The sequence below is a fragment of the Phyllostomus hastatus genome, unplaced genomic scaffold (assembly GCF_019186645.2).
Source record: "Phyllostomus hastatus isolate PE091 unplaced genomic scaffold, TTU_PhHast_1.1 phas_contig_34, whole genome shotgun sequence".
Lineage (NCBI taxonomy): Eukaryota > Metazoa > Chordata > Mammalia > Chiroptera > Phyllostomidae > Phyllostomus > Phyllostomus hastatus.
In genome coordinates, this window is record NW_025333857.1 from 12,232,642 (window position 1) to 12,252,861 (window position 20,220).

The 20,220-nt window shown below is 42.8% G+C and overlaps 1 protein-coding gene and 1 pseudogene across 1 annotated transcript in view; both read right to left on the reverse strand.

Annotated features, from left to right (window-relative positions):
- The window catches only part of ACER2 (alkaline ceramidase 2), a 32,759-nt gene extending 29,999 nt beyond the window's left edge, over window positions 1-2,760 (reverse strand). The window contains exon 1 of the mRNA XM_045840129.1: window positions 2,517-2,760. Within this exon, the coding sequence (XP_045696085.1) occupies window positions 2,517-2,624 (108 nt within the window). The 5' untranslated portion in view covers window positions 2,625-2,760. The remainder of the gene's footprint in view (window positions 1-2,516) is intronic.
- Window positions 2,761-18,670: 15,910 nt separating this feature from the next.
- On the reverse strand, window positions 18,671-20,005 carry LOC123819867 (annotated as a pseudogene).
- Window positions 20,006-20,220: the final 215 nt, after the last annotated feature.

The following is a 20,220-nucleotide window of genomic DNA, read 5'->3' on the forward strand; positions in this document are numbered from 1 at the left end:
TAGTAGAATCAGATGGACCAAGTTCTAACTCTAGTTCTGACATTTCTTGACATCAGTAAGTTACATACTCTATCTATGTCCCCATTTCCTCCTTTATCAAGCAGACAGAGTAAATGGCACCCACTGCCTGGAATGACCCAGCAGAGCTTCAATACATAGCAAACGATTAATGGTAACCAGCAGTAACTGAAGTTGTAGGAGTGATGTGATACCCCAAGGATATTTAAGGACATTAAGAAGGTTCTGGATCCCTCTCCCAGGCTTCTGATTTTACATCTTCAATTCCTTAAACTTCTTCTCCAAATTAGCAATAATTATTATTTCTTATATAATGGATAGTTTGACCTGCTGCTTTACTATGATGACTTAATGATATGTTAATCATCAAGTAATAGTCCACTGTCTTCCTCAGTACAGGAGCAAGAGGTTTGCCCTGTGACATATACACATCCACAGATAACTAGGGCATGGAAACAGAGAAGAGGCTATGGGTTTTGCTAACCTCTTTGGACCTACACTCAACTAAGTTTGCTGGCCAATGAGTTCTCTAGACCTTCCAAGAGAGTCCAACCTTTTGGTGTCCCTGGGCCACACTGAAAGAATAAGAGTTGTCTTGGACCACACATTAAATACACAAACACTAATGAAAACTGATGAGTGAAAAAAGATTTTAAGTAAATTTAGGATTTTGTGTTGGGCTGCGTTCATAGCCATCCTGGGCTGCGTGAGGCCTGCAGGCCACAGGTTGGACACTGCTCTCTGCTTTGCTTCAGCAATCTTTGTGGTTTATAAGCAATCCAAAGAATAAGGTTTATCAGGCAGATGAGGTGGGCTAATCAGCCACAGACACTGCAGCTAAAGATCAACAGTTTATTTCTAAAAAAGATTTTGGCACTCACTATATAACTGCTCCAATGGAACAAGGTTAAAAGTAAAGACAAAATAGATGCTCTCCCTCATTCGGCACTCTGGGACTTTTCAAGGCAGGCTCAGAGTAGCTATACACTTTTTGGCCAAATGACCAGACCTGACTTTCTGCTGGCCTCAGATTCCACAGATACTTTGCAGATAGTATGAAAACCTGTCCCCAGGTTCTTATTTCTTCTTTAATTCTGTTGAAATCCACTTTCAAATGGAGAGCCTGAGTTACCACTGTTGAAAAGCACCCAGCCCTGCTCTAGCCTGTCCTCTGTGAGCACCCATCTACAACTGATACTATGCACTGAAAAAGGGTGTATAATAGGTGAGGTGTGGCCACCTCCACTAACTGTATCTCCAAGGAGCAGAAGACCAAGTTGTCTTGAGGAACTACCCGGATCATATAAAAGTAGGCGTTCTGTATAAAGGGCAGCCATGGATTTTAGCAATTAGAGGAGGAAGAATGAAGACTTCTGAACTGTACCGCCCCTCCCCCACTTCTTCTCCCCCACCTGCCATGCCAGAAATGTGAGCTTGACAGCTCCCTTCTCAAGAGCTCAGTTTCTTCATCAATGACTAGAAGTCCCAGGACTAGCTCAGCAGAGATCCCTCCAGGCAATAAGCACCTAACTGTTGCCAACATTCTCTCCAGCAAATCAAAGGTGAAAATCCTAAAGAACTACCTGAAATTCACAATGAACCTTAAACCAGGAGTTCTTGTTTCCCCTGTTAGAGCAGTGAAAAGATAAGCTACACAAATGACCATGGAAAGTCTTACATTTGGTACCAGAACCCTGAGCCAGGGGCACAGAGAAAAGGTATTTCCTTCCCAGCTGCAAGCACACAGGATTCTGCAGGGGGGGGGGAAGCTGCCATATCGAGAGACCTAGGCAACTCCAGAAAACACGCACACAATCACTACCAAATGTCCCTTCCACTCCCCAGCCTTAATAAGTGGAGAGTGAACAAGCCTGGGGGAGTTGAATTTGGAGCTGGCATTAGACGGAATACTAAGTAAGGCATAGAAATAGGAACTAGTAGTAATTAAGGTAACTTGAGTCTGGCCAAAAGTAACTCGACCTATTATTGGTGTATTCGTGAGATGCGGCAAGTCAGCAAGGCTGGAATGGGCCCTGCTCCTGAGACATGCCGGAGTGTTACCCTCTTTCCTGGGACTCCTAGAGCAGGTATTCAGAACAAAAACACACAATGCGACCCAAGTGCGTCATGCCACAGAGATCCTAGGGCGGGAGGTTGTCCGGCAGGTTCACCGCCCGCAAATGACCTAAACTGGGAGATGAGCTGACACAGATCACTAGCTCCAGGACGGGTGGAGACCAAACAACACAGCAGGGTCATCAGAAATGACAAGAGAAGGAAGCTGAGCCCAGCTGACGCCGGTAGGGACAAGAGAGAAGGACAGATGAGAACTGGAAGGAGCGCGTAGGGGAGGGGGTGTGGGTCGACTCTGGTCCTGGGGAAAGAATGCCCCAGATACACGAAGATAGCCACGAGCAGGTTTCAGGCACCACGGAGCCTGGGGACAGCACCCTCCCGCCAGCCTGCCTGCCTGCCACCCCGACTCCCGAGTCCCGAACCGTGTTGTAGAACTCAGCAATCGCAGGCACGATGGTGTAGTTGTCCTCGCACCAGTCCACCTCCGAGCTGCCAGCCCGCAGCTGGTCCCACCAGTGTGGGGCGCTCATGGCCACCCTGGGGCATTGGAGCAGCTGCTCTCGCTGCGAAGAAGAGGCCAGAGCTGCTGCTCTACGCCCACAACGACAGCGATAGCGACAGCGGTGGCTTTATGCACGGTGGGACAGCGGCCGGATGTGGCGCCTCTTCAGCCAGCCTCCCGGTGCGGAGCTCCGCCTGTAGGACTTGGCTGGCTCTCAGGCTCCGCCCCCGGCTCCGCCCCCTATGGAAGCTAGTGGGCAGCGACGTGGCCACGCCCACCCCAGGGCTGGACGTGCTCCGGGGCTGGGTGTGGGGAGGTGGAACGCCTAGGGAAGTTTCCAGGCATCCTTATTCCCTGCAGGTGTGCAGGCCCCCACCATCATGCCCACGCCCACCTCTTAGCTCAGACTCACAGGCGCTGCCTTCTATCCCATTCCCACCCCTAATTGTGCAAAGAGGGCCAGAGCCAGCCCTGGCCAAAATTAAACAGAAAAACTCAGGAATGGAGTACCCAGACCCCCTATGGAACCTAGAGAAATTTTCATAGATTCCCCTGCTCAGCGTGTAGGCACCCGTGCTCACACCTGAGAAGGGCTCTGGGTCCCTCTGAAGTAGGTAAGGGCTGGCTTGGTAGCGTGGGCTAGGGCAGGAAGACCAAGGAATGGAGTGTCAGGCTCCACGAGACCCTCCTACACAGCCTCTGCAGCCCATTCCTGGACAAGGACTATGCAATTTCCAGTATGTTCCTGCCCTGTGTTCCATAGACTCGCAGTTAGACTTTAATCTAGTCTTCAATTAGACATGGGGCCAAAAGTCAGCCATCCCAACCCTTCTCAAAAGATGTAGTGTGGCAAGTATGACATCTCCAGAACATCCAAGGTACAAGAGATGATGACACATACAACACATACATAGCACTTACTATGTGCCAGGCGCTGTTTGAAGAGCTTCCATGTATCACTTATTTGGTGCTCAGACTGGGGATCCTATGAAGTGGGTTCTGTGAGCAATGTCACTCCAGAAAGTAAGTGGCAGAGCTAGAAATCAAAGTCAGGATGATCTTAGATCTGTGAAGAAGTACTTTGCTTTGCAGCTGTAACTATTCTGAAGTTTATGCATCAAAATTAATCTGGTCTCAGCAATTCCTGTAGAAAGCCCCCCCCCCTCTCTCTTCCCTCCCCCATTTTGCCCTCCCTCCTTCTGTCCTTCCCTCCCCTTTTTGGTTTTGGCTTTGGTTCTCCCTTGGGCAGTTTTAGAATTTCAGATCAGGACAGTGGCAGTGGCAGAAAAGGCCCTGCTCATTGGACCATGGTGGCTGTCACCAGGATATACTTGCTCAAGTTTTCATGGTTTCCTGAAGATCAGCATCTCCCCGGGGCCTGCCCTGTCTCTGGCTTGACTGTGGGAATGGGGCTGGTGTTCCAATCCCCTGCGTACTCATTGTCTGTCTTCTACAGCAATTTGCATGTCTCCCCAAATCTATATCACCGGCAGGAACAGCAAGCCCCAACTCCCCTCCTAGTCTCCAGGAAACCCAGCTTTCTGCCCTGGGTGCTAACCACACTCCCTTCTTTGTCCCAATTTCTACCCAGTCCTCCTCCTAGACAACCAGTTCCACTATGTACACTGGTAACTTCTAAGATCAGAATTCCCCAGACCTTCAGGATACTAGTGTCTCAGAGTACTACTCCTGCTGTCCAACAGTAGTTTTCCATGTAGTCAAGATTTCACCCCTTCCAATATTTTAGGTGAAAATATACCCATTTCATTAACTCTAATGGTGTAAAACATACCATTATTTTATATGCCAGTGGCTCCCAAGGTGAGGTTCCCCTTTCAGGGGATCCACAGGTCAAAACCCTTTTCCTGTTTTACACCAACATTATCTGTCCTTTTTGCTCTCATCTTCGCACAAGCATACATTGATTGGTTTTCCAGGGCTGTGTGTGTCGTTCTCTCTGACAGCAAGTGGAATGTGTGCTTGTGTATATTCAGTATCCAAAGTCTCCGTTTAAATTTCTAATATCATAAATATTGATAGTACCCCATGAACAAATGGGGTACCATCCTTACCCTTGAGGACCATCCTTATGGTCCTCAATAATTTTTAAGAGTATGAAAGGAGTCCTCAGATCAAAAGGTTGAGAGCTGCTGTTAAAGATACTCCCAGCTAAACTATTTGTAATCCTTTTTTTTATCATTTAGAACTTTTAAAATATTTATTGAACGTGAGCTTCTAGACTTAGACATTTATTGTTACCATACATCATTCTTGTGCAAACACAAAAAAGGAAAATATAAGCAATATAAGTTCATTAAGGAATTGCTATCATTTCTTCAGACTCAGAATCTCTATTCTTTGGACTCATTTTTGACTAGGTCATTGGTGTCCTTACTTACCAGGTGCTAGTGGTGCAGCCTTTTGAGTAATCCACTGTTTGCTTTCAAGCCACTGACACCTACTGTACACGTTTGGATGCTGGTATTGGTCTTGATTTTACATGCAGGTGTCAGTGGAAGATTTTCAAACAACAGGTAGCATGTTTCTTTTTCAGATGATTCTTATAAGATTTGTTGACAGAAACATGGATATTACAGTTGCCGAGTCATCCCACCAGGAATTACCACTGAATTTGTGCATGTTCAGGCAGTGACAACGCATCTCAACCTCCATCTGGCCAACCAGGATTACAAAATGCCTTCCATTGTAAGATGGATATGGACTGCAGTGATGTTACAATGCAAAACAAAATTTTACACCAATGCAAAATGAAATTTTACACCAATGGAATTCACTGGAGAGAATTCATCCTTTTCTCGCAATCTCACTGAAAGAATGATAGGGGTTTTTTCTCCTACACAGGAACTCTTCTTGTCAATGACAATTCTGTTTCAAAATCAAAACTAATCACTTGGATGCTGTCTAATTACAACTGCACAGGGAGTGCTAAAGCCAAAGGCCACTGGTGAGTAAAGAACACACGTTTCATTCCTCCAAAGATGCCTGTGTTTGTCTTGCAACTGTGTTGAAATTTTTCTGCTATTTTTGACTCACTCCATTAACATTTTTTCAATGAATATAACCTTAGTAATTTAACATTAGGACCTATCATTAGGTAATTACTTTTTAAATTGATTTATAGTAATAGTATGATGCCTTAGCAACTACTGTTAATGTTTTAATACAAAATATGGTATCTCATGCAAACAGAGAGTTTGAGGACAGTGGCGGTGGGGGTGGACAAGAAAAAACAGGGCACTGTGGTGTTTTTTATCTAAACATGAGTCAGTGATATAGATCCATGACAGAGCGGATTTTGGAAAACCACCCTTGCAAGGAAGTCAGGATGCCAGCATCTTTTATTTTTACAGAGTTTAAAACTGTTTATTTAGTCTAAGTAAATATCTTATGATAAATATCCAGTTCAGCTAGTTCCACAAGTTGAAATCATCAAGTCACAAAGTCTTCCTTAGGGAAAAAAATTACAGGCACCCATGTAAATGAAGCAAGATGGAGCAGCATGGGTATCACCTAGGAACTTGTTGGAAAGGCAAACTGAGTTCCATATGCCAGACCTATTAAATCAGGAGCTCTGGGAGTGGAATTCAACAGTCTCTGGCTGAAAAAGTCCTCAAGGTGATTCTGACCCACACTCACATTTGTTTTAGCCAATGCATAGTGGGGCAGAAATTCACTGTGGACTGTACACTTTGCTTTCCTGAAAAACCAAGTCCAATCCAAGACTGCTGCTGACTTCAAGGAAAGGAGGAAGAAAAGGGAAGCCCTGCAAAGGAAGTCATCCTTTCATGAGGCTTATCACCAGGAAACCAGGGGCTCAGGGTCTGGCTCCCCTCTTCACTAAGAAGGAAACAAAACAAGTAAGGTGTTTTGTTTTGTTTTGTTTTTGGTTTTGTTTTATAACCTAAGACAAAGTCTTCAAGGGGGTGGGGGAGGGGTGGGGAGAATATGCAGAAAACTGTAATTGAACAACAATAAAATAATTTAAATTAAAAAAAAAGTCTTCAGGAGACTTAGAATTGTGGGAGAGAACTGTAGAAAGCAGGGCCTCCCCAGGGAAACAGAACAGCAGCCACTCCAAAAAGGTGGCCACGTTTGCTGCTCTCAAGTTGTTTACTGACAGGCTACTTCCTGCTATTGTCACTTGGCCTCTCTTTAGAAGTGCCTCTCTCCTTTCTTTAACCTGCACTGGAAAACGACAAAGTTAGGACTGAGTGTATAATAAAAGTATGTTGGTTGTGATTGGAAGTCTGAGGCTTTGCCTGTGCCTGAAGTGCACGGAACTTGTTAACATGTGTTTTGACTCCTGCTTCTGGACAGAGAAGGTATTTCTTTGATAGAGAACTGTAGCTGGCAAAGATGTAAGAAATTTTGAGCACCTGCTTTGTGCAAGGCTCTACATTAAGTGCTGGATAATATAAAGAAAAATAAAGTATTGTTGTTGGCCTCATTGAGCTAAGTTTAGTAGAAGCACACAAACCATTAGAATACCACATGGTAATTGTTAAAATGAAGGTACATATGTAGAATGTGGAAGCAGAGGCATGGGGGCCCAGGTCTGCACCGAGCGCCAAAGGAGGCTCAACAGAGGAGGTAGCCCCAGCAGCACTAAGATGTATAAAACGAATAGGATTTTACCAGGCAGAGCACCAAGGAGAGGGAATAATCCAGAAAGAACAACGTGAGCAAAATGGCAGATCCTTGGGCTTGTCTACAGAGGCACCAGTCCTGATAGACCTGAGCCGTCAGAGGAGAGAAGGAAATAGAAAAGTCTTAAATAAGAGCTGTGACACCACCTACAAAGAGGTCTTACTGAAAAACACAGCACCTAAACTAGATCAAAACTTTAGCTCTCTTTACCAATTCACAGAAGCTGAATCTCCTGAGGAGCTTGTTAAAAATGCAGATTCTGATTCAGTAGACCTTGAATGGAGTCCAAGACTCTGCATTTCTAGCAGACTGCCCCCAGGTGATACAGATGCTGCTGGTCCTTGGGCCATATTTCTGTTCCCCACATAGGGAGCAGAAGAAATAGTGAGACACATGAGCAATCAATAAAGCCAGAATAAGGGAAACTTTGACAACTTTTCTTAAAGGATGGGGAAGAAACATATAGATTTCCTATAGAGACATAACAACCAATTGCAATGTGAAGACTTTGTTTAGCTCCGAAATCAAAGTGTCAACAAATACTCTTTAGGATAATTGTGGAAATGTAAAAAACTGAGGATTTGATGATATTGGGGAATTTTTGTTGTTTGGGGGAGATGCTGATGATGGTATGATTGTTTTAAAACATGAGTTTTCAAAAAGATACTTTATGATTCTATTTTTATGACATTCTGGAAAAGATGAAACTAAAGAATAGAAAATAAATCTGTGGTTATGATATAGTAGGCAGTTAGACAGACATGAGCAGAGTCGGAAGGACAGTTCAGGTACAGAAGGTCACCAGGGCTGCAAGTATTATAGGGTGGGACCTTGCTCCAAGGGTGACCTTTCCTTCCCTAACATATCACTGGTCAAATGGTTCGAACCTTCCCCTGACCCTCCCTCCCCTGGCGTCACTGGCCCTGTGCTAGACTCCTTTAGAGGAGGAACAAGACTGTGGTAGCCTTAAATGACTCCCTTGCACAACCACTCCCTTAAGCATTAAGCCCTTAGGGCAGTGAGGTTCTGGCCCCCATCAGGTCTTCTCAGGAACAAAGTTTCAGGTCTGTTGACCAGAGAAACAGAGTTTTTGTCAAACTAGAGATAACATCTAGGCCTCAGTTGGGTTTCAGCTCCAGAAAAGCAGCAAGGTGATGCCATGGCTGATGTCAGGACTGGCTGCAGTGACTAATGACCCCCTACTCTGACACTGACCACAACCCTGAGGAGACACACCTGGAAAGCTGATCAATATTCAATTGAGATTTTCCCCTGAGTCCTCCAGATAAAAGTCCTTAAATTGAACCCAGAACAGCACCTTCCTTCTCCCCTCCCCACAGCACCTCACCGGTGCCTTTCCTCCTTATCCCTGCCTTCCCTCAAGGCACATACCTTTGCTTTCCCAGTCTAGCTGGCTCACTTCTTCTACCTCTGTGACTTTCTAAGTAAACTTCTGCTTGCATTTGAGTTCCTTGGCTCTGAATTCTTTTCTTAGCCGAACTCAAGGACCAAGGTCTAACCCCTGGTGCTGTTGCCATTATCAGTTACTTGGATGTGGGAGAGGGAGACTTTTGAGGGGTGACAGAACTGTTCTGTGCCCTGATTGTGATGGTTATATGACTAATTGAGCTTATAAAACCTCAGACCTGTACCTTAAAAAGGTAAGTATTATTATTTGTAAAGTATAAGCTTGACCAAAACCAAAAATAAACCCCCCAAAGGAGCATTGTTGTTTAGAGATACATACTAAAATATTTACAAAATACATATATGAGATTTGCTTTGGAATAATAGGGTAGGGTGTTTTTGAGGGGATATATAGATAGTACAACACTGTCCTTCAACAAATAACTATTGAAATGAGGGAGTAGACTTATTAAATGAGTCTTCCTACTTTGTATGTGTTTAAAATTTTCCATAATAAGAAGTTTTTTTAAAAAATTAAAGGAGCAAAGGGCTTCATTAAATGAGGTATCCCCAGAAGCATGCTTGTAACCAAGAACACCAGAAGGTAGATTGGTTCAGCTCGTGTCAAGGGCTCAGCCTTTAGAGTGGGTACCCTTAAAGCAGCAGTTGTAGTCAAGCCCATGGTTATTACCTGTCCCCTTCATTCCACAGGACAAAGAACTGACAAGGATCTTATCTTCTCCTGAGGAAGCAAATAGTAAACTGTGTGAGAGAGCACGCTCTCAGGCCTCTGCGTGAGAAGGCCTGTCACCAAGGGAGGCTTTGGTAAATAAGATGTCTATCAGCAGCATGGGTGAGGTCAAGCTGGTGCTGAGGCCACAGACTCTCTGGAACCAGGAAGCTGAAAAGGTGAGGGACTGGTCAGTGCCATGCCTCAGAATCCAGTGGGGCCCCTTGGGGCTGGCCTCTGTGGTTCCTGAAATATGCTGTGAGGAAGTTGGCCCTGGTGCATCTGAGACATCATACCCAATGGAAGGGCTGTATCATAATGGCCTACAAATCTCATGCTTTCTTAACTCAGCCTTGTCTTCACCCTTTCAGAGACCAATAAACAACTTGGGGAAATGAAGACAGGAGGAATTAAAGAGGGAGGAGGCCAGGTGGGGGTAAAATGTGAGTAAGGGGCAGATGAAATTTGTTTGGTGGAAAAGAAAGGTACATAGATTAGGCAAAAGCTGGATGATGGGTTACAGGACATTCCTCTAGTAAAGGAGAGCCTTGAGCAAATTTAAACCTAAGGAAAAGGCAATTGGTTAGAGGAAAGATTTAAAATATAAAAGAAAAAAAGGGTAAAGATCCTGAAGGAGAGGAAGTGGAATTAAAAGCTCAAGATCTTAGAGTTTGCCTGGGGAGAAGGAATGGTGTGGAATAGACCCACTGTTTGTCCATCACAATCTCCTTTTCTTCTGGGACCTTCTGCTGACTCTTTGATGGGGGCTGTCCCACCACCCATTTTCCCTTTCCCCCAACTCCTTTCATAGGAGTTGGCTTCCATAGGAACAGCCATAAGACACTGTGACCCATCTCTGTGTTTAGAGTTCAGTGGTCCAGGACTGGGTCTTGACCCAAGCTGGGTAATCAGAATATATCCTTGGGAATTTGGAATCAGAATTGAGCTCTCTCAGCTCCATCTAGTGGCCTGATAGAATAGAGATGTAAATTTGGGCAGTATTGGTGACTGTTCTACCACACGGATGGAAGAGCAGGCAGAACCAGTCAACAGTGCAAGAGAATATTGAAGCAGTCCCAAAAAGGGCTATAAAGACAAAAGATAGTCCAACTGAAAAAGATGTCCCTGGCTCCAGCTATGCCCAGGCATCTAACCACATAAAGATGTTTCTAAGATACCCATGACCTTTATAGTAGAGTCATATTTTTACGTAAGCCAATTTAAGTTGGGTTTCTGTGACTTAAAACAAGGTGTGCTAACAGAATTCTCTGCTTAGAAAGAAGGGGAAGTGGAGAGTATATGAACATCTAAGACACATTTTTAGAATGAGAGAATATTGACGCTTTCTAAATGAAGTAGGAGAAAAAGTTCTCTACTGAAATTGAGAGGTCCATGTATGAGGTCAGAAGTCTTGGAGTAGAAAAGATTTGGATTAGTGAGAGGGTCATCCTTTTTTATTAAATTCTGTAATAATTATAACAGTTGGAAACAGGATCTAAAATGTAGTATATTCTATAAATGGGGATAGTCACTGCCAGGAAAGTTCCAGACTAGACACCAAGAAGAGCCACAGATCTTTAATCTTGCTTATTAGCAATGCAGCTTGGAGAACAAATGATACAAAGTTATGTGAAACTTGACTCTCCTCTTAAGTATGAAAATTAGAAGAAATTTAATTTTAAAAATATTTGAGGGGCTTCTGGCCAAGATGGAGGCATAGGTAGATATACTTTGCTTCCTTGCACCACCAAAAGAAAGATAACGACCAATTCAAAAACAAAAAAACAGCCAGAACTGTGAGAGAATTGAATTGCATGAAAGTCTGACAACCAAGAAGTTAAAAAAGAAACATTCATCCAGACTGGTAGGAAGGGCAGAGATAGGCAGCCAAGGTGGAGAGAATGTGCGGCAAGGCAGAGGCTGGCAGACCAGGTGGTCCCACATTCACATGCAGATAAATCAGTAGGAACAACTGGGGAGTTAGACAGACTGCACAATCCAGGGTTCTAGATAGGGAAAATGAGGCCTTAAAATCTTTGGCTGTAAAAACCTCTGGGGTTTGCAGCAGTGGAAGAAACTACCAGTATCATAGGAGAATCTGTTGGAGGCACCCATGGGGTCTTAGAATGTATACAAGACCACTCACCCAAAAATCAGCATCAGGACAGCACCTCAAAGGGCACAATTTGCTTGTGGGAAATGGGGGAAGTGACTGAAAGCAGAGCAAGAACTGAGCAAGCACTATTGTTCCCCCTCTGACCCCTCCTGCACATACAGCACCACAATGCAGAGAAGTGGGTTTTCCTGCCCTGGTGAATACCTAAGGCTCCGCCGCTTACAACATAACAGGTGCACTGAGACAAAGATATATGGCCCAGATGAACGAACAGATCAAAACTCCAGAAAAAGAACTAAGCAATGAGGAGATAGCCAACTTATAAGATGCAGGGTTCAAAACAGTGGTAATCAGGATGCTCACAGAAATGAGTGAGGATGGCCACAAAATAAAGGACAAAACGAAGGCTATACAAAGTAAAACAAAGAAAGATATACAGGGACCCAACAGTGAAGGGAAGGAAACTGGGACTCAAATCAACAATTTGGAACAAAAGGAAGAAATAAACATTCAACCAGAACAGAATGAAGAAACAAAAATTCCAAAAAAAAAAAAAAAAAATGAAGACAGGCTTAGGAACCTCTGGCACAACTTTAAACATTCCAAAGTCCAAATCATAGAGGAGCCAGAAGGAGAAGAGGAAGAGCAAGACATTGAAAACTTAGTTGAAAAGATAATGAAAGGAAACTTCCCCAGTCTGGTGAAGGAAATAGACATACAAGTCCTGGAAAGTCAGAGAGTCCCAAATAAGTTGTTGGACCCAAAGAGGAACATACCAATACACATCATAATTAAATTGCCAAAGATGAAATATAAGGAGAGAATCTTAAAAGCAGCAAAAGAAAGGAAGAGAGTTACCTACAAATAAGTTCCCATAAGACTATCAGCTGATTTCTCAAAAGAAATCTTACAGGCAAGAAGGAGCTGGAAAGAAGTATTCAATGTGATGAAAAGTAAGGACCAACATCCAGGCTGGATATTCTATCCAGCAAAGCTATGCTTTAGAATGGAAGGGCAGATAAAGTGCTTCCCAGACAAGGTCAAGTTAAAGGAGTTTATCACCACCAAGCCCTTATTATATGAAATGTTAAAGGGACCTATCTAAGAAAAAGATGATCAATAATATGAACAGTAAAATGACAACAAACTCAAAACTATCAACAACTGAACCTAAAACAAAACAAAACACCAGAGACAAACTAAGCAAGCAAGCAGAATAGGAACAGAATCACAGAAATGGAGTTCAGCAGGGAGGAGGAAGTGGGGAGAATGGGGGGAAAGGTATGGAGAGTAAGCATAAATGGTCAGTACAAAATAGTCAGGGGTATTAAGAACAGTATGGGAAATGGAGAAGACAACGAACTTATATGGATGACCCATGGATATGAACTAAAGACATGGGGGGTCGGGGGGTAGAATGCTGGAGGATAAAGGAGAGAAAAAAATGGGACAATTGTAACAACATAATTGATAAAATATACTTAAAAATATTCTACTGTTCCAAAAATGATGAACAGGACCATAAATACTTAGATTTCTCTTCCCATGAAAATGTTACTAATATATGTTAGGTCGAGCATTTTGAAGAAACCTTTGACAGGATTCATAGTGACAATTTTAGAGAATAATTAGGGGCATCTCTTTGCATATACCAACTAACAACAAGCAACTCATGGATTTTCATATGCTTTCCAGCCAGTCAGTCAGGAACAAGAAAGTTGGTGGGGTTAGGTTGTCTCAGACACAGCCCTCTTTGTGGTCCTCCTGCAATCAGTTTGATTTCCTACTGGATGGTGACCAAATGAAATCCTACCATCAACTTCCACCCATGCAAGAAACTGCCAGAACTCCAGTACCAGTTGCCAGAATTGCTACCTGAGCTTGTCAGACCCAAAAGAGACATCCCCCAGGCTCTAGCTAAACAAAGCCTTTCTTTTCCCACTGGAATCAGAACCTGAATTTCATTTGTGTAATCAGCATGGCAAGGAAATCTCTGCCCTCAGTGATTTCTTAGGGCAGCGAATTGAAAAATGTTTTTTACCACAGTGTACAATAAGAAATATTTTAAATAAAATATTGCCCTGGCTGGTGTAGCTCAGTGGATTGAGCGCGGGCTGGGAACCAAAGTGTCCCAGGTTCGATTCCCAGCCAGGGTACATGCCTGGGTTGCAGGCCACAACCCCCAGCAACCGCACGTTGACGTTTCTCTCTCTCTCTCTCTATCTCCCTCCCTTTTCTCTCTAAAAATAAATAAATAAAATCTTTTAAAAAATAATAATAATAAAATATCATGTGTAAATATGAAACTGAAACATCAGTTAGTGTAATTATTGACATGTAGCACTTAATTGTGCCCTTTTATTTTTTTGTTTTCTGTTTGTTCTCTCTGCTTTTTTTCTGTTTTCTGTTTCCCATCTTCTTGAAGATTATTTGAACATTTTCTAGAATTCCATTGGGATTTCTCTAGTGTTTTTGAATGTATTTCTTTGTTCTTCTAGCAGTTGCTCTACATATTACATTTTGTATATGTAACATCACAATTTACAAATGTCATCATTTTACCTATTCAGGTGAAGCATAGAAAACTTACTTTTTATCATTTTGCTCTCTCTCATTTATAATTGTATTAAATATTTTCTCTACATACATTTAGGATCACATTAGTGGTATAATCGTATCAATTATCAAACCTTCTTTAAAACACTCAAAAGGATAAAAAAAGTCTAATCTATTTACCCATTATTTTTGCTTACAATGTTATTTCTTCCTAATGTTCCATGCTTCATCCTTTTATCACTTTATGTTTACAGAACATCATTTAGCCATTCTTTTAGAGTCAGGTCTTCTAGCAACAAATTGTTTTAATTTTCTTTCATCTAGGAATGTTTTGCTCTCCCCCTCATCCATGAAGGACATTTTTCCTGGGTATAGGATTCTGATGGTTTTCTTTTTCTTCTTTCAGTGCTTAAAAAAAAATAGTATGCTACTTCTTTCTACCCTCCATGGTTTCTGATGAGAAATGCACTGTCATTCAAATTTTTTCTCATAAGTAAGTTTTTTCTCTGGCTGCTATTTTGTTTATTTATTTATATTTTAAAGTATATTTTATTGATTATGCTAATACAGTTTTCCCAAATTTTCTCCCTTTATCCCCCCTCCACCCTGCACCTTCCAACCCTCCAGTATTTCCCCGCCTTAGTTCATGTCCATGGGTTGGACACATAAGTTCTTTGAATTCTCTTTCCTATACTATTCTTAACCTCTCCCCATCTATTTTATGCCTACCAATTATGCTTCTTATTCCCTGTACATTCCCCTGCCCAATTCCTCTCCTCCCTCTCGCCCCTAAAATCCCTCCATGTGATATCCATTTCTTTGATTCTGTTCTTGTTCTAGCTGTTTGTTTAGTTGTTGTTTTCATTGTTTTTCTTTTTTAGGATCAGTTGTTGGTAATTGTGAGTTTGTTGTCATTTTACTGGTCACAGTTTTTGATCTTCTTTAATTTCTTAGATAAGTCCCTTTAACATTTCATATAATAAGGGCTTAGTGATGATGAACTCCTTTAACTTGACCTTATCTGAGAAGCACTTTATCTGCCTTCCATTCTCAATGATAGCTTTGCTGGCTAGAGTAATCTTGGATGTAGGTCCTTGTCTTTCATGACTTCAAATACTTCTTTACAATCCCTTCTTGCCTGCAAGGTTTCTTTTGAGAAATCAGCTGATAGCCTACTGGGAACCCCTTTGTAGGTAACCCTCTCCTTTCTTCTTGCTGCTTTTAAGATTCTCTCCTTATTTTTAATCTTGGGTAGCTTAATGGTGATGTGCCTCAGTGTGTTCCTCTTTGGGTCCAACTTCTTTGGGCCTCTCTGGGCTTCATGGACTTCCTGGAAGTCTACTTCTTTCACCAGATTGGAGAAGTTTCCCTTCATTATTTGTTCAAATAAGTTTTCGATTTCTTGCTCTTGTTTTTCCCCTTCTGGCAACCCTATAATTCGGATATTGGAACATTTAAACTTGTCCCAGAGATTCCTAAGCCTCTCCTCATTGTTCTGAATTCTTGTTTCTTTATTCTGTTCTGGTTGGATGTTTATTTCTTCCTTTTGTTCCAAATCATTGATTTGAATCCTGGTTTCCTTCCCGTCACTATTGGTTCCCTGAATATTTTGCTTTATTTCACTTTGGGTATCTTTCATTTGCTCTTTCATTTTGCAACCAAGCTCAATCAGTTCTGTGAGCATTTTGATTACCAGGGCTTTAAATTCTCCATCAGATAGGTCGGCTATCTCCTCATCACTTAGCTCTCTTTCTGGAGTTTTGCTCTGTTCTTTCATTTGGGCCACATTTTTTGCCTCAGTGCATCTGTTAAGTTGTAAGTGGGTGGGGCCTTGGGTATTCTCCAGGGTGGGGCAACCCTCCTTGCTGCGCTATGGCACTGCCTGTGAGGGAGCAGCCAGAGAGGGAACAATGCAGTTCACTTGCTTGGCTCTAGCCCCACTTTCCATGTATGAGACTGGGAGTTTCTCCCATGGTGGCAACTTTCTCTGTAGTCCACAGTCAGCTCTGAGTTTCAGTTTCCTGTTCAGCCAAACCCTCCCACATGGTCCACAGCCTTGCCCTCGGTTCTCTCAGCCAGCCCCTGACTAACTGCACTGTCTGGTCCGCCACCTTGCCCCAGGTCCTTTCAGCTGGCCCTGCCTATGTGGTCCACCACCTTACCTTGGGTCTTCTCTACCCACCCAGCCACCTGGCTGCCTGCCTCCTTTCTACTGGTCTGGTTGAATGTTTCTTTAATTCCTTCGTTTTTGGAGTTCCATGAGTTTGATTTTCTGGCACTTCTGGCTGTTTATGGTTTTTAGATTGGTTGTTACCTCCTTTTGGTTGTTCAAGGAAGTGAAGGGTTTCTACTTATACCTCCATCTTGGCCAAAACTCTCTCTGGCTGCTTTTAAGATTTTTTTTTGTCTTTAGTTTTCAGAAGTATAATTATATTGATGTGAATTTCTTTGGGTTCATCACATTTGGAGTTTGCTCAGCTTGTTGAATCTGTATGTTTATGTTTCTTGACAAATATGGGAAGTTTTCCCTTGCCAGTGTGGCTCAGTTGGTTGGAGCATTGTCCTGTAACCAAAAGTTGTAGGTTTGAGTCCTGATCAGAGCACATATCTAGGTTGCAGGTTCAGACCCCAGACTGGGTGCATACAGGAGGCAACCAATCAATACTTCTCTCTCACATTGATGTTTCTCTCTCTCCCTTCCTCTCTCTCTAATAACAATGAAAAAGTATCCTTAAGCAAGAATTAAAAAAAAAATTGGGGGAAGTTTTCAGCCATTATTTGTTCAAGTACTTTTTTTTAGAGAGAGAGGATTTGTTCTTCCTCTTATGTATGGATTGATTTTAAGCTACCTGGGCAGAGCCTCTTCACATACCTTTTCAGCCTTGCTTCCTTTCTCCTCTCCTTCCAGGACTCCAATGACATGAATAACATGAATATTAGGGGTTGTTTTTCTTTAGTTCCCAGTTCCCTTAGGCTCTGTTCACTTTTTAAAATCTGTTTCCTCTATTGTTCAGATTAGGTAATTTCTATTGTTCTCTCTTCCATTTCACTAATTCTTTCATCTATCCCCTCCATTTTGCTTTTGAGTTCATCCACTAAGCTTTTTATTTTGGTTATTATACTATACTTTTAAGTTCTAAAATTTCTATTTAGTTTTCCTTTGGTGGGGGTTATTTTTTTATTATAAAAGAAAAAAAACTCCTTGGAATCTTAATGAAGAAAAGGAATATTTCACTCAGAACAGACACCAGGATACAAAATTATAAGTGCTTGACCAAAGTCCTGTCTCCCTCTCCTCTTCTAAAAGCAGAGATGAGAAGGAGATGGTAGAAACAAAGAAGAAACTGTAAAACTAAGTCTTCAAATCACTACAAATATGATTAAAATCTAAGCTTCTGTTTTGCTTAAAAATTTTTTACTATATCAAAAGGCCTACTTTAGTAACATGCTAGTCCCCCCAGAAAAAAACCCAGCACCCTCTGACAGGAACATGCATGTTTCAGTTGACCAGCCAGCTTGTATTTCTAAACTCCTGTGCATACATGTGTCTTTAAACCAAAGCCAGGGTCTTGGGTAATGGGTGACTGCTGCTGCTATACCATGCTTCTTCTTGTTAACCAACCAGTGTCCACCCCTTCCAGAAGGGCAGGCAGGGCATAGAGAAACCCTTAAATGGTGTAAAGGTATAACAGTCTCTAATAGAGAACTTTCCAAGCATCTCCACCTTCACCCCCCAATCCCACTAAAAAGGAGCCTTATTTCTAACCAGAGTACTTGCCTCAAATGTGGCTCCTGGTGACCAGAATGGTTTTTCTACTTTAGAAAAATCACACATATCTGCACACCCATGTAAATAATTTTTTTTGGTTTTACATTTAAATATAAAAATACTACACTGATATGTGTTATAAATAGAGGACCAAGGAATGCAAGCTTTTTCTTCTAAGGTAGGGCTATCCACCCTATACCTCCCATCCCTTTATGTTGAGCTTGTCTTCAAGTGAGGACATTTCACTGCAGGCCAGGGAAGCACAGCATGATAAGAGGCATCTTCCTGCCTGACTCCCATGTTCCCCTCTCTCCTAATTCTCACATTAATTAGAAATCTGGTTATAACTTTTTAAGAGATGTATCTTTCCACCAAGAGGGAATATCTTATCTAACCACAGAGTAAGCCCAGGCTCCCCACCCTCTTCAGCCACCTCAAAGAAGAAAAAGGTCCTTCCCCTTCCTTCACCAATACTATGCTCACTGTCTACACAGCTATGCCTGTTGGACAAACATCTGGTTAAGTGAAGCAGTGGTTATGTTTCCCTGCCCTGTCTCCCCACTAATGCACTAGAAAACTTCAGTGATGGGGGCAAAAAGAGCAGTTGTATGTGAAGAGATTAAGAACTTGACCCCTCTAACCTGGACAAAAAACAAAAAAACAAACAAACAGACAAACAAAAACAACCAAGAGATATTAATTGGGCATGAAGAATGAAAAAAGACCTTGATATTCTGCCCTTTGAGTTATGGCTCCTGTGACAATTGATAGGGGGCGAGAGTGGGAGTGGATGAAGAATTAATTAGAAGGGGTTCAATGGCTACAAGTCTAGTCCACTTCATTTTTGTGCTGGAAGAGCTCATCACCAATTTTGTTGGAAGACGTGCAGACAAGGGCTTGTCTCCCCTTAGGGGTCACATTTGGCAGAAGACCACCAGATCTTCAAAGTAACCCTTCTTCTCCTGGCCGACAGCCCAGGAAATGCAGATGCTAGTGCTATAGTTGCCACACAGGCAGAAAAGTTGTTCATGTTGGAGGTTTTGCTGAATCCAGTCAGGCAACCCTTGGGATGTAGGTTTGAATGTGGTACTGGTGCCACTTTCTCAGCCTCTCAATGGACTCCTCCATGTACTTCAAGCCATTCTCCTCTTGCATGGCCTTGGTGCTGAAGCTGGTGTGGCAACCTACAGCTTTCTAGTTCCCAGGAATTGGCTTGGGATCAAGTGTTGCTATCACTCCAAAGTCTTCACACACTCGGTACAAGATGAACTGGGCCGCCCAGAGATGATCTCCCATGTCCATTCCTTCACAGGGTCCTAACTGGAATTCCCACTAGGCAGGCATGACCTCAGCATTTGTCCCCGCAATCTTGATGCCAGGATACAAGCAGACCTGGTAGTGAGCCTCCAGTGTCTCTGCTGTAGGCTTTGTCTGCTCCCACACCACAGTAATATGGACCTTGGGGCCGAGGGAAGCTATTGGAAGGCCAACCAAAAGGGCGTCCATCTGTGACCATGAGAGTACATTCCTGCTCCGTTTCAAACCAGGGGTGCTGATTGCTCACCTGCCCATTATCCGTTTACAGATGTGCCTTAAATTGGTCTCTGCAGGCTTTTGGCTGTACTTTAAGAGTTCACACAACACCAGCTTGTTGGGGTCCTGGCAGAAAGGGTCCCGAAACATGGCAGCAGGAACAAGATACATGTCACTGCTGGACCCTTCAGACTCTAAAGTACTAGAGGCATCAAAATTCTACTCAGGTGATTCTTCTCTATAGTCAGGCTCACTGTTCAGGGTCCGGGTCTTACAGCGCAGTCCTTAAGTCTAGACATGCATGGTTGAACCTTATCCCCTTGAGGCAGGGACATGTACACCTGCTGGAGGGTTTTGTTCAAGTGGGAACTCTCTGAGGTGGCCACAGTGGAAGATGTTCTGGGGGGTGAGCAGGTGGCAGGGCAGACAGGCCGTGAGAGCAAGGTGCAGGGAGAACAGAGGAAGGCGGGAATCTGCTCAGATGCTCAGTTCTTCTCCCATCCTCTGCTACGCCTTAGTTTTTCTATATACCTTGCATTACTTTGCTGAGACTTTTTCTTTTTCTTTTCTTTCTTTGCTGTCTTTATTTCAAGCAAAATATTAGCTCATTAAAGCCTTTTTTTACATCATGGTTACTTTAAAGTCATTGCCAGACAATGTGAATAGCTCCGTCACCTCCGTGTTTGCCTTCATTTCCTTTTTTTTCTTTTTCATTCAATTTGAGATGATGATTTTCTATTGGAACCTTGATATTTTAGTATTATGTTATACAACTTTGGATCTTATTTAAGCCTTCTATTTTGGCTGGCTTTCAGTGATACTATTTTGGCAGAGGAGAGGGGAGA